Source organism: Thermobia domestica, chromosome 18, assembly GCF_964235325.1.
Source record: "Thermobia domestica chromosome 18, izTheDome1.hap1.1, whole genome shotgun sequence".
In the NCBI taxonomy this organism is placed as follows: Eukaryota; Metazoa; Arthropoda; class Insecta; order Zygentoma; family Lepismatidae; genus Thermobia; species Thermobia domestica.
The window spans coordinates 34,563,326-34,576,653 of NC_137471.1; the positions used below are offsets into that span (position 1 = coordinate 34,563,326).

Consider the following 13,328-nt stretch of genomic DNA (forward strand, 5'->3'; position numbering starts at 1 on the left):
ACTTTCGGACGCCAATAGTTCGGAAACTATCCAACGTAAAGAGGGCGGGTAAAAAATTTACTGAAGAAGTCGTACCAGCTTTATTGAATTTTGCATATTTCACAATCCTACCACGCACGCGCAAGGGATTCCCTAAAGGAACGTAGGGATTCCCGGATAATCTGCCAAATGAAAATTGCTGTAAATGATATGAATTGATAGGATTTCTACCAGGTAACAATAATTCGTTTGTATCAAGTCGATATCTGGAACGAATACAAAATGGCGGACAACTTCATGCCCGTTGTGTGTGGTTGCATAATCGCCAGGTACGAATGTTGGCCAACAGTGACGTTCTGAGTATTAAGTGTAGTGAATTTGTATTCAAATGCTCTAGAAAGACATCTGGAGTGTCGGTAGAGCGTAACAGATGAAGGAAGGTGATTCACATGTGTGGAAACACGTAACGAAAAATGACCAGAAATATACTCTATAAACGTGAGTTCAAAGAGTCGGAAATGTAAGGAATACAACAAGAACATGAAAGTCATTGCCAATTCACCAATAATATTCCCTCAAACCGATGCAATATAATGTGTACGGTTGCATACCAATAAGGATGCAACAACTGAGGCCAAGGAGACTCACAAAGAAACTGGGGAAACTAAAGGAATGTGACTAGTGGGATCGCATGATCGATATTGAAATGTGGCAAATGTGTATGTTGATATCGACATATAGCTAATGGAAAAATGTTAACATGTCCTACTGCCGTTGAGAAACCGTCCCACGTGGGGAAAAATTGGAAACTAACGTTCTAAACTCTGCTATTACATCTGGTGCACTTTCTGGTAAACCGTAACTAGAACACGAATGTATCAATGTCTCCTCTTTTCTAAGATGTTGTCCCACACTTGATACATATGAAAAGAAATCTCTTAATTCATGGTCCAAATTCTGATAGAACGTGTCACTACTGCTTGAACACCATACAAATGGAAAATAAATCGACATGAGAAACAAACAAAAAAAAAAAAAGTCTGAAAGCTCTGATTGTTTACAACTGTGCAATAAGAATAACAAAATGAAACACACATGCATATCGGGATGCTGACAAGAGTACTTGCCAAAGAAAGTGGGTACTACTCAAAGAAATGAATACAAAGAAAGTGATGCTCCCTCGTAGTCTCAGGGCTTGAGAGCTCGCTCTCGCGCGCGTGGTCGCAGTTTCAAATCCTGCTTGGAACCCACGGTCTCAGATTCAAAACCGGAGTAGTGGTTCGGATCCCACTTGAAACTGTAGGTCCCACCTGTGCCTAGCCCTGTCGTTGAAAAAGATACTAAACGCCATAACATAAGCAAAAGAAGAAAGTGGAGTAAACACGCACGATGACAGGTAACGCATCGAGGCATTTACAGGGATATTTCTTGCTTGTAATCAAGTAGTCCGGGGTGGAGACACAAGTGGTTCGGATCCTATGTTAAACTGTAGAAAGTCATGATCATCCCATTGAAGGCAATGGCAAACCATCAGCTTTACCTTGCACAAAAATCTTCGAATCGAACACTTACTTCCATCCAGAACTCCACATCAGCTTCAGCACCATCTGTTGTGATTTGCCGAGGAAAGTCATTCCACAAACAAGTGAAAGAATAAAAGCCATCCTTTCTAATGGTTCCGTACGACTCAATGACAGCTTGGTGTGAAATTGCTACCATGAAAGGCACGACCACAAAGGCAAATAATAATAATAATAATAATAATAATAATAATAATAATAATAATAATAATAATAATAATAATAATAATAATAATAATAATAATAAACTAAACATAATCATAATAATCGTAATAGGATGTTTGAATAACTACATCTGAAAATGACGCTATGTAGTCAGAATAGGTTGATAACGATTTCAGCTATGTAATACAGAAAGCGCCACTAGAGGCATGGGATGTGTACCTATGTCTGCTGTGACGTATTAGCGTTGGTGAATACACCCAGCAACTGTTTTTAGTCGACAGTTGATTGTCTTGTACGTCCTTCGTTTTGCTGTTCTGAGTTTAGTCTGGCTTGTGTGTGCCGTTGAATTGCGCCAAGGAGTATTCTACCTTCAGTGCGTATTTCGGTGTTACTTTTGGGTTTGTGCGTGAACACCTATGTGACATTACGTGGGTGCGAATCGAAATAGTTGTCATTTGTCACTGGGACGTAAATTTCCCCCCTCCCGTGTTCATCAGCTCTGGAACAGGATAATGGAGGAATACTCTACCCACGAGCTCACCGATATGCACCTCATCTACGGGGAGGCACACCAAAACAGCCGTCAAGCACGCCGTATGTATCAGGAACGCTTTCCAAATAGGCAGCTACCAGCACATACACTTTTTGCACGACTTGATGCTCGACTGCGTGAAACTGGCTCGCTACTACCTCGTAAGTGGGATTGTGGAAGACCTCGCACTGTGCGCACTGTGCAGTTTGAAGAGGAGGTGTTGGATGCGATATGGGACGATCCTGACACTAGCACACGTGCTATTGCTCAGCCGAGACAAACCCATCATACTAATGTGTTCCGCGTTCTTCAGGAAGAGGGTTTGTACCCATACAAATTGCAGAAGGTGCAGCACATACTACCTACGGACTTTCCCAAGCGGATGGATTTTTGTCAATGGTATCTGCAACAAACACATACCATTCCAGATTTTCCAACAACAGTGTTGTGGACGGATGAGTCAATGTTTACTAGAGATGGCATCTTGAATAGCCACAACAGTCATGTCTGGGATATGGACAATCCCCACGCAATACTTGTGCGCCATCATCAACACAGGTTCGCAGTGAATGTGTGGTGTGGAATCGTAGGTGACCATTTGATAGGTCCGTACATTTTGCCTACTACCTTAAATGGTGGGAATTATCGTGTGTTTCTTCAGAACGTATTGCCAGAACTTTTAGAAAACGTGCCGCTTGCAGATAGACAACGTATTTGGTTTCAGCACGACGGTGCCTCCGCACATTTTGACCGGGAAACCAGGGTCGTACTCAACAACATTTTTGGCGATCACTGGATTGGCAGGGGTGGACCTCATCCGTGGCCACCTCGGTCACCCGACCTCACACCGGTGGATTTCTTTTTGTGGGGGGAAATGAAACGGCTTGTGTATGACACCCCCGTGGAAAGTGCTGAGGACCTCGTTGCTCGCATCAATGCCGCTGCTGGGACCATTAGTGATATGCCACATGGATTTGCGCCTACCAGACAAGCTGTGCTTCGCCGGTGTCATCTTTGTATTGATGTCAATGGCGAACACTTCCAACAACGTCTCTGAATATTATAGTGTTTGTAAGGCTTTCTTCGTACTACATAGTTTCTTAAAGTGCATGGTACAAGATACAAATAGTGCAGATCCTGAAGCTTATTGTTATTTTTTTTTAATTGTTAATTGTTCCGTCCCACCCCCCTTTCTTCAGCTCATTTTCTTTTCTTTCTGATGCTATTCTAGCGTTAGTGGGACCTGTGCCGATTTGTTTTATTTATTCTTCGTTGAAATGTGCACTGTACAAATTTGAGGCTTTACTTTTTCTATATTTTGAGTGCGTAATATTGTCCCAGAAGAAGTGGGACATGCTAATATATAGTTACTTTCAAGCTGTATCAGAATTTGAACCATGGCTTTTAGAAAGTTATTTCCCATGTTTCGAGTGTGGGACAATGTTCCAGACGAAGGGGGTCGTGGATTCAATTGTGTTCTACTTACGTTGTACCAGAATGTGACTTATGTGTACTAGAACATATTAGAGTTATTCTCCTATGTTTCGAGTGTGGGACAATGTTCCAGTATAGGTGGGACATGGATATAATTGTGTTCTTTTACGTTGCACTACAATACGAACCAAGTGTAATAGCAGCATGTACAAAGTTAGTTTTCTATTTTTCCCACATGGGACGATACCACAGCTGTAGTGGGACATGTTAACATTTTTCCATTAGCTATATGTCGATATCAACATACACATTTGCCACATTTCAATATCGATCATGCGATCCCACTAGTCACATTCCTTTAGTTTCCCCAGTTTCTTTGTGAGTCTCCTTGGCCTCAGTTGTTGCATCCTTATTGGTATGCAACCGTACACATTATATTGCATCGGTTTGAGGGAATATTATTGGTGAATTGGCAATGACTTTCATGTTCTTGTTGTATTCCTTACATTTCCGACTCTTTGAACTCACGTTTATAGAGTATATTTCTGGTCATTTTTCGTTACGTGTTTCCACACATGTGAATCACCTTCCTTCATCTGTTACGCTCTACCGACACTCCAGATGTCTTTCTAGAGCATTTGAATACAAATTCACTACACTTAATACTCAGAACGTCACTGTTGGCCAACATTCGTACCTGGCGATTATGCAACCACACACAACGGGCATGAAGTTGTCCGCCATTTTGTATTCGTTCCAGATATCGACTTGATACAAACGAATTATTGTTACCTGGTAGAAATCCTATCAATTCATATCATTTACAGCAATTTTCATTTGGCAGATTATCCGGGAATCCCTACGTTCCTTTAGGGAATCCCTTGCGCGTGCGTGGTAGGATTGTGAAATATGCAAAATTCAATAGAGCTGGTACGACTTCTTCAGTAAATTTTTTACCCGCCCTCTTTACGTTGGATAGTTTCCGAACTATTGGCGTCCGAAAGTCATTTTCCCACGCTTTCGGCACCTTGTAGATCTGAAACTATGTCCGATAGCCGAAAGTTCAAGAGAACTTTTTTTCTTGTCTCATTGGCAGGAATCACCTCCCAAGAGTTGTAACACTTATTTTGCAACACCCGATATATGCTGCTCCTCGCCGCTGTCACATGATGTGTATCCATACGCCACCTCAGCCGCATCACCATATTGCGTACTCATACCTATTCGCATTTTGCTACAACTGAAATCCTTTTATCTCGTTTTCTGTATAGTAATTAAGACCTAGTAATATTACTCTCTAGTAAAACATAGTAATATTATTTCGGTAAGATTGTTACCGTTACCTTTTAATCATCTATGATATTGCAAATCACGCACTATTTCATTCTCATTTTTAAGAAATGGGAAAATTTCATAAATGGGAACCTGAAAATTTGCCTTGAGCTCACAAATGAAACACATTTGAAAATAATGAGACTTTTTCCTTAAATATGAATAGTAATTACTTATTGTGTTTTGAATATGCGTTTTCCTCATTTCTGAGCAAGGAAATTTTTAAGAGTGTACTATTAATCCTTCGTAGTTTGAGAAAATTGTAAAAACTCGTTTTTGAGATCTGAAATCTTATCGAAGAACATCTGGTCTTAGATTAGTTTTAGTGAATCAAATACAGTTTCTGAGTTTTGTTCAGGATGGTTTAACAGTAAAAGCAATTTTCATCCCCTGTTGTTTTAGTCGGTTGAAATGTAGGGACCAATTATGCCGCACAATTTTACCTTGTCATGTTCTGTTCATAAGTTAAAAATATAGAGCTTATTTTACGCCAGGGGTGGATGCAGGGGGAGGCGATCGGAACTATTGCCCTCCCCAGAAGAGGAAACTTTCTTATTTTATATATACGAGGGTGGTTCAATGTTATTGTCCCTGACATATGAGGAGTATTATTTTGCAAAAAGTCTCCTTTCATAGTAATGCACTTCTTCCACCTATGCTATAAAGCCATTATGCCAGCCAGCTTCAAAGGAAATCTCTGGCTGAGCCGTGAGCCATTCCTCCACAGCTTCAATATCAGCTGCATTTGAGTGAAACTTCTTCCCCTTGAGAAGCTCCTTCAACTTTGGGAACAAATGAAAGTCACTAGGGGCGAGGTCGGGTGAATAGGGAGGATGCTCCGACACATCAAAACCAGCAGCATGGATTGCGGCACCAGTAAGATGGCCTTTGTGGGCCAGAACATTATCTTAGTGGAACAGCACTGTTCGCTGCAATAACCCGCGCCGTTTTTCCTTGATTGCTTCGCGTAACTTAGGGATTAGGGCTGCACAATAGGCCCCCGTGATAGTATGTCCAACCTCCAGGTAGTCAATAAGGAGCACACTCTTCGCATCCAAAAGAAATTGTGGTCATAACCTTGCGTGCTGATGCTTGCACCTTAAATTTGCGTGGGGGAGGCGAACTGTTGTGCCGATTCTCCATGCTCTGTCATTTGGATTCGGGATCGTAGTGGTGGAGCTACGTCTCATCCATTGTCACAAATCTATCACAGAACTGTTCCAGGTCTTCCCCTATATCCTCCAAACCAGCCCTTGAACATCGAACTCTGCCATTCTGATTTTCACGAGATAACATTTTGGGTAACCATCGCGCTAACACCTTTCTGAATCCCAAGTGTTCATACACAATGGTTTCCACTGAGCCTACAGAGATGTGCATGATATCTGCTAACTGTTGTACTGTGATCAGTCTGTGTGCTATAATCGTATCATGCACAGCATCAATGTTTTCTGGGGTGCATGCTGTTGTTGGAAGACCAGCACCAGGGGCCTGTTGACAGCTTTCCCTGCCGCAACGGAAGTCGCGGCACCAGTTCTTTACCACCTGGTAGGAAGGAGCCCCATCACCCAACACACTGATCATGTCCTCATGAATCTCCTTTGGGCTTAACCCCTTTTTCTGGAGGCACTTGATGACAGCTCGTTGTTCGGTTTTCTCCATTTTTCAAGCTAGGTGCCACCTCTCACACCTGAAATGACAAAAAAGAATATTAATATAGCAGCTATGGTTCTGAAATTTAGGATATAGGCATCTAAGACAGGCTACAATATTCCCCATCAGGCATCCCAGCTTAAGCATTTTAAATATGCCGGGGACAATAATTACTGAACCTCCCTCGTAAATAAAATCCATCCCAGAGTTTGGAGCTCTTAAAAGTAGCTCTAAGTAGCAGTATTACAACCCCACCCACACCCCAAAAGTCCGTCCTGGATCCGCCCCTGTTTTATACACCTTCCGCGTATTCAGATGGTGATGGAATATCGTGTCAATTCTACCAGCACTAATACCAGCTTCCATACTTAACACCTCCGCGGTGATATGGCTATTTTGTTCCACTCTGTGAAGTGTTCTCTTGTTTACATCTTCACCAGATCATCCAGAGCGAGGATCTTTACAAACTCTTCCTTCCCTGTTCAAATGATCGAATCCATCTGGCAGTGATATCAAATTATTATAGTTAATCCTCACAGATTGCTTTCAATTCCTATTTCTTTTTTCGCACTTTCACTTAGCTTGTGACGCATATAAAATGCAAAATTTATCATTCTTTGTTGAGAAATCCATATTTAACCACCAGCTATTGTAACTAGGCTGAACTCACAAGCCTACCTTACTCAGAGTGTGTAGGTTTCAGCTTACATTGATAGATATTTTTAGATCAAAGTAAACTGAAGTTGCCGAATTGCTTTTTTTGTCCGGGGAGGAGTCACGAATTCAGCTCACATTAAAAAAAAAAAAAAAAAAAACTCCAGTGTTACAAAGTAATAATCGGAATGGGAGCCAATACACTGACCACACGTCGCCAATAAAACCCTTGAACATCAACTTGAATTATTTTACTCAGAAATTTTCAGACTCGCGAAAGTTTACAGATTATATATATATATTTTTTTTAAAAGATAAATTTCTTAAAATTATTAACGTAGCGCATTAGATGGATAATTAATCATAAGTTTGGTAATTTATTTGTTTTGTTGTTTGTGTTTTTGTTTTAAGTAGTCAAAGAAAATTAACATTAAATCAGAAGTTTAAACTTTTCAGCGAGGCACAGCTGACAATTTAACTTTCAGAAAAAAAAAAAATAGTTTGCTTTTGTAAAATTCTTTAAATATAGTTGTACATAATCGTAATGTTAACATACAAGTAAATCTTGCAAAATTAATTAATCTTGCAATTTTTAAAGTAAAGAAATATTTAAAGTAAAGTAAAGAAGATTCATCAGGGTGTTCGGAAACACCAGAAAAACTTCGGGAAATGAATCCTCACACGAAAACGTGAAACAAAAAAAAATTATAGACCAACATGGGTGCACAAATGCGTAATTTCAGAAGTATAGCCTCCAGAAAATTGGTCAAAACGATATTTAAAAAAAGAAAAAGTCACGACTGGAGAACATAATGTTAAATTAAGGTCGGCTAAAAATATATGGTGGTTATTTTGTGCCTAGATTCAATTAATGAACCAGTGGGTGTGGAATATGTCAAGTTTTTAGTCGCTGGTCTTTCATTTTTCATTTCTGGAAGACCTCATGAATTTCCTTCCATGCTTCGAGGCTACACCAATTCCACTTCTAATGACGTGTTAATGGAATGTAGGCTAATATAACCAGTATGTTCTGTTAGCTTGCCATTCTCGATTTATGACTTTCTTCTAAATATTTTGACCAATTTTCGGCGGGCAAAACTCCCAAATGACTATTTGTGAACTCTTGTTGGTCTATATCAGGACGCGAAATAATTTAGTCTATGGCAACAATTTTTTTTTTTCAGTATAGCAATAGGAATTTGGATTTACTTTGTCAAATGTCACAGATAGCTCCCTCGTGACTTTATGGCTAGCGTACGTGTCTTCGTCGCGGGAGACCGGGGTTTAATTCCCGGTGTGAGCTCATTTGGTTTGGATCCCTTGTTAAGCTGTATGTGTACGTCTCATATAGCGCCGATACTGAAAGGGACGCTAAATTCCAAATCAACTAATCAATCAGCTAACCAAGTGAGGCCTAAACTCTCTGATGTGGCTACTGGATTCAGACTTGAAATTTCGTACCTTGGCCTATAAATTTTCGTGTGAGGATTCATTTGCGAAAGTTTTTTTGGTGTGGTTTCCGAATACCTTGTATATATTGTATAAAAAGAAAACAAATGTTTGAACAACATGACAGTTGAAATTCTCCCAACTTTTCAGGACTTCTGAAACGCTTAAAGACTGGCGGGAGCGACATGAGGCTTCACACTCTGGCTAAACCTGAACTTCTAGAGAGGAGAACTCGACGGAGATGTAAGTCCTGTTACTATGAAGCGAGGAGATTGTATACCACGGAGCAGGCTCACAGGATTGTGAAAAAAGTCCTTACGTTCTGTCGAGATTGTCCAGAGAAGCCTCCACTGTGCTTGCCCTGCTTTAACAAGCTGCATGATCAGTCGGTAGAACTTCCAAAGTAAAATACCAAGTAGACTGGGAAATGGGAACACGTATACACAGATTTATGGGTGATTGATTCATATTTATATATTATTATTATTATTATTATTATTATATAATTATATATTAATATTATTATAATGGATAAAATTCAGACAATATAATTATGCACCAATTAATATAATAGTATTTGAGAGACACATGTGAGACACCTTGATATGTATATTCAGAAATAAAATTATTATTATTCATGAATTCTGTTGTTATTATGATCCTTTCATTATTTTTTGCATAGCTGATAAATCGTGTGCATTTTAATTAAAATTAATAGTCATAAATGTAATTAAAAGAAGGAATTTTGTATTAAACACAAAAGGCTTTGCAGTTTTATTTTAAATATCGGAAGAGGTATCTGTTTAAAAACTACGTTAGATTCATAATTTTATTCAGATGAAAGGGGAGTGTTAGATCAATTTTATTTTCTAAACTAGCTGACGGCAAAGTCAGTTGTGCCTCGTTATTTTAGTACACGTTTAGTATCGTAATTACAGGATTTGCCTCATGACAGTTTTTTCGTTCAGCAAATGTATATAGAAGCATCTCTAAAAGTTTTCATTTCCTTTCGAAGGAATGCTGCATTGATATAGTAACCTCTCTCAATACTCCTCCTCCTCAAGGAATTCAGCTTTGGTATAGCAGTTTGGCTTAGGAAGTATCCACTTTTCCGAAAGGAATAGTGCCTCGGTGTAGTAGTGTCGCTCAAAATATTTCTACTTATAAAGGAATGCTGCCTTTGTATAATAACCTCGCTCAAAACAGATCCATTTTTTGAAGGAATTCAGCTTTGGCATAGTAGCCTGAATCAGAAGGCTTCCAATTTTTCTCAAAGCAATACTGCCTTGGTAAAATAATAAAGCTCAAAATGTTTCTATTTCTAAAGGAATTATGTATTTGTCTTGATATAGTAATCTCGCTCAAAGTTTCCTTTTTCTTTCTAAGGAATACTGCCTTTATATAGTAGCCTCGTTCAAAACGTTTCCACTTCTAAAGGAGTGCTGATTTGGTATTGTACCCTCACTTAGAACGATTGTACTTTCTTTCGAAATCAATGCTGCCTTGGTATAGTAGCGTCGCTTAAAATGTCCCCATTTGTAAAATAATGCTGTTGTGTTATAGTAACCTCGCTCAAGATATTTTTACTTCCTTTCAAAGAATGTCGCCACAAGTGGTTGCACATCCCTACCATCTACACATGTATATACTAATTATGTGGTAGCAACCAGATCGTAACCGCGTGACGTCGCTACTGTCAGTTTATAAAGAGCAAGAGATCATATTTTATCTTGACGTTTGTTGAAATTTAATGCGAATAAAGTTCCACATTCGTATTTAAATAAATGGGTAAGTTGAAAGATAAAAACTAACATTATTATTAAAAAAAAACTTTATTTAAAAGTTTCCTAAAACAAGGTAGAATTGATTGTATATTTCAGTCTCTGCTGGCTTAGTAGCTTTACGTTCGTTGGAGGGTTGGATTCTTTAGAGAATCTGGAGTTTTTGGAATTGAATGAATATTTCAACGGTAGAATTTATAACTTTAGATTCGTTGAAGGATTGGATTCTTTAGCGAATCGGTTGCTGTTAGAATTAAGTGAATATTTGAACGTTAGGATTCATAGCTTTATACTCTTTGAAGGATTGAATTTTTTAGAGAATTGAGTGACTATTTGAACTGTGGGATTGATAGTTTCAAATTCGTTGAAAGATTGAATTCTTTAGACAATATGGGGTTCTTAGAATTGAATGAATATTTCAACGGCGGGATTTATAGATTTATATTCTTTGAAAGATTGAATTCGTTAGAGAATTTATGACTGTTAGAATTAAGTGAATATTTGAACTGCGGGATTTATAGTTCCATATTCGTTGAAGGATTGAATTCTTTAGTGACACTGGGGCTGTCAGAATTGATTGCATACTTGAGCTGTGAAATGTATTCTTTTTACATTCGTTGAAGGATTAGATTGTTGGGATAATCTGGGCTGGCACAATTGCGTGAATATTAGAACTGCGGAATTTTTAGTTTTACTTTCGTTGAAGGATTGAGTTCTTTACGTAATTTATGGCTGTTAGAATTAAGTGAATATTTGAGGCGGGATTTATAGTTTCACATTCGTTGAAGGATTGGTTTCTTTAGAGAATTCGTAGTACTGCATTCGTTCAAGGATTTGATTCTTCAAAGAATTAGTAGTTACTCATGGGAGCCATTAAAGCTCTCGTTAACCATAGAATCGGATGATATAAGGAACCAGAGGTCTGCCCCTGGTATGAACTACATACAGTAGTAAATCATGAACAATAGATATTCGAACCTGTAATGTGACATTGGCTGCATTAGGAGAAATAGTCTCGGGGTACTCATAGGGAACATCTTGTATTGATAGTAGTGTTGCCCAATCAAACAATGCGCAATCGATAGAGGAGTGAAAAAAAGTGAGAAATCCAAAATTTTACGGGCCGACACCCAGAAACACAGAAGACACTGAGGAAAGAAGGGTCTAGAACCATGTGAAGATAGCAATGCAAAAGAAACACTGACACACAAAGAACTGCAAAATGATTAAAGTAATAAAAATGACATTTACACGACAGTATAGTAAGGAAACATTGTACCCACAGACATGCTCAATAACACCATATGCAATGCAGTGTTGCCAATTTAGCACAAAATGAAGTTGTGTTAAATAACACGGAACACAAATTAGACTCTATAACATCTAGAAAAATCTAATTATGAGTAAACCATACCTGTGAATTCACTCTTTTCAAGCGACTATTTCCTCATAGGGACCAACATACTGCGGAGCGCTTTATCAACAGCAACACTCAAAAACTGACTACCAATAATGTGTGAGAAGATACAATATTACGTGCATCAGAAAAGTGAGCTTACTAATCAATTGTCAATTCAAGCGCAGGCATCATTTCAGTTTTGTGTATTGTGTTTGATACTGTTCTGGTTTTCCAATTGGCCAAATCTGCTTTGACACAATGCTTCATCTCGTATTTTCGTACTTCAGTGATATTCTTGTTTGTGGTTTCATATTTTGCCTTTAACTAATTCGAATCGTGTACTGTATGTACTCCTCTACATCCAAGGAATTCATATAGGCCTATCCTCAAACATTGGCAACACTGTACATCAAGATTTCACAGGTATGGTTCTATCCCTAGATTTTCTAGATGTTATAATGTGAGTTCCCTGTAGAGACCTGCACGGGCCGGGCCAAGCCCGAGGCCCGAAGCCCGGCCCGGCCCGCGGGCCGGGCTTGGGCGGGCCGACTCTCCTATTTGTTTGGCCCGGGCCGGGCTTGGGCGGGCCGACACTGTTATTTCTTTGGGCCGGGCCGGGCTGGGGCCGATCAATTGCAATTCTTTAATAGTTGTTGACTTTCGTTAAACGATATTTGGAATAAAGCCAAACGTTGAAGAAGTCTGTCCGTGAAAAATGTTACAAAGAATGCTATTTAGTTTGTGTTGCTTAGCGGCTCCAGTTTCACTATAGAGGATTGCAGGCATTATGCGGTAAATTAAGCTCTGACCTTGACCTTCACTGAACTCAAAATATAACAAGAATGGGTGGGAATGTTTTACCTGTCGCTAAACAATATTGCCATCTTCACTTTATGCTAAAAATGAATTAAGTTAGATTTTTGTTACAGGGAATGGAGTTTTTGTTCTCTCGATGACAGGCAAAGTTCTAGGAGGCAAGCGTTAGGTTGTGAACCAGAGTTTAGAAAATGTTTCTGAGGGTTAGATAGATCAAATTTAGTACTAAATTTTGAGAAATATTGGAGCTCGAGCTAATTTTTTAAAAAAATTATCGGGCCGGGGTCGGGCCAAAACTTTTAAAATTTATCGGGCCCGGGCCGGACTTGGGCCAAAAATTTTAAAAACTTATCGGGCCGTCCCGGGCTCGGGCCGAAAATCTCCAAAACTTTTCGGGCCCGGGCTGGGCCGGGCCTAGGTACGTTCGGGCTGGATTGGGCTCGGGCCGAAAAATTCGGCCCGTGCAGGTCTCTAGTTCCCTGTCATATAACAAACTTCATTTTGTGTTCAGTTGGCAACACTGCATTGCATATGATGTTATTGAGCATGTCTAT

The 13,328-nt window shown here is 39.3% G+C and overlaps 1 protein-coding gene across 13 annotated transcripts in view; it reads left to right on the forward strand.

The window, feature by feature from the left end:
* Positions 1-13,328, forward strand: part of LOC145675518 (uncharacterized) — a 290,842-nt gene that overhangs the window by 137,110 nt on the left and 140,404 nt on the right. Inside the window, exon 7 of one of the 13 annotated variants that reach the window (XM_081745982.1) lies at positions 8,929-9,420. The exons of 11 other annotated variants lie outside the window; for them this stretch is intronic. In XM_081745982.1, the coding sequence (XP_081602108.1) occupies positions 8,929-9,185 (257 nt within the window). In that variant the 3' untranslated portion in view covers positions 9,186-9,420. Of the gene's footprint in view, positions 1-8,928; positions 9,421-13,328 lie in introns of those variants that run through there. One more of the 13 variants, XM_081745981.1, reaches the window with a different exon arrangement.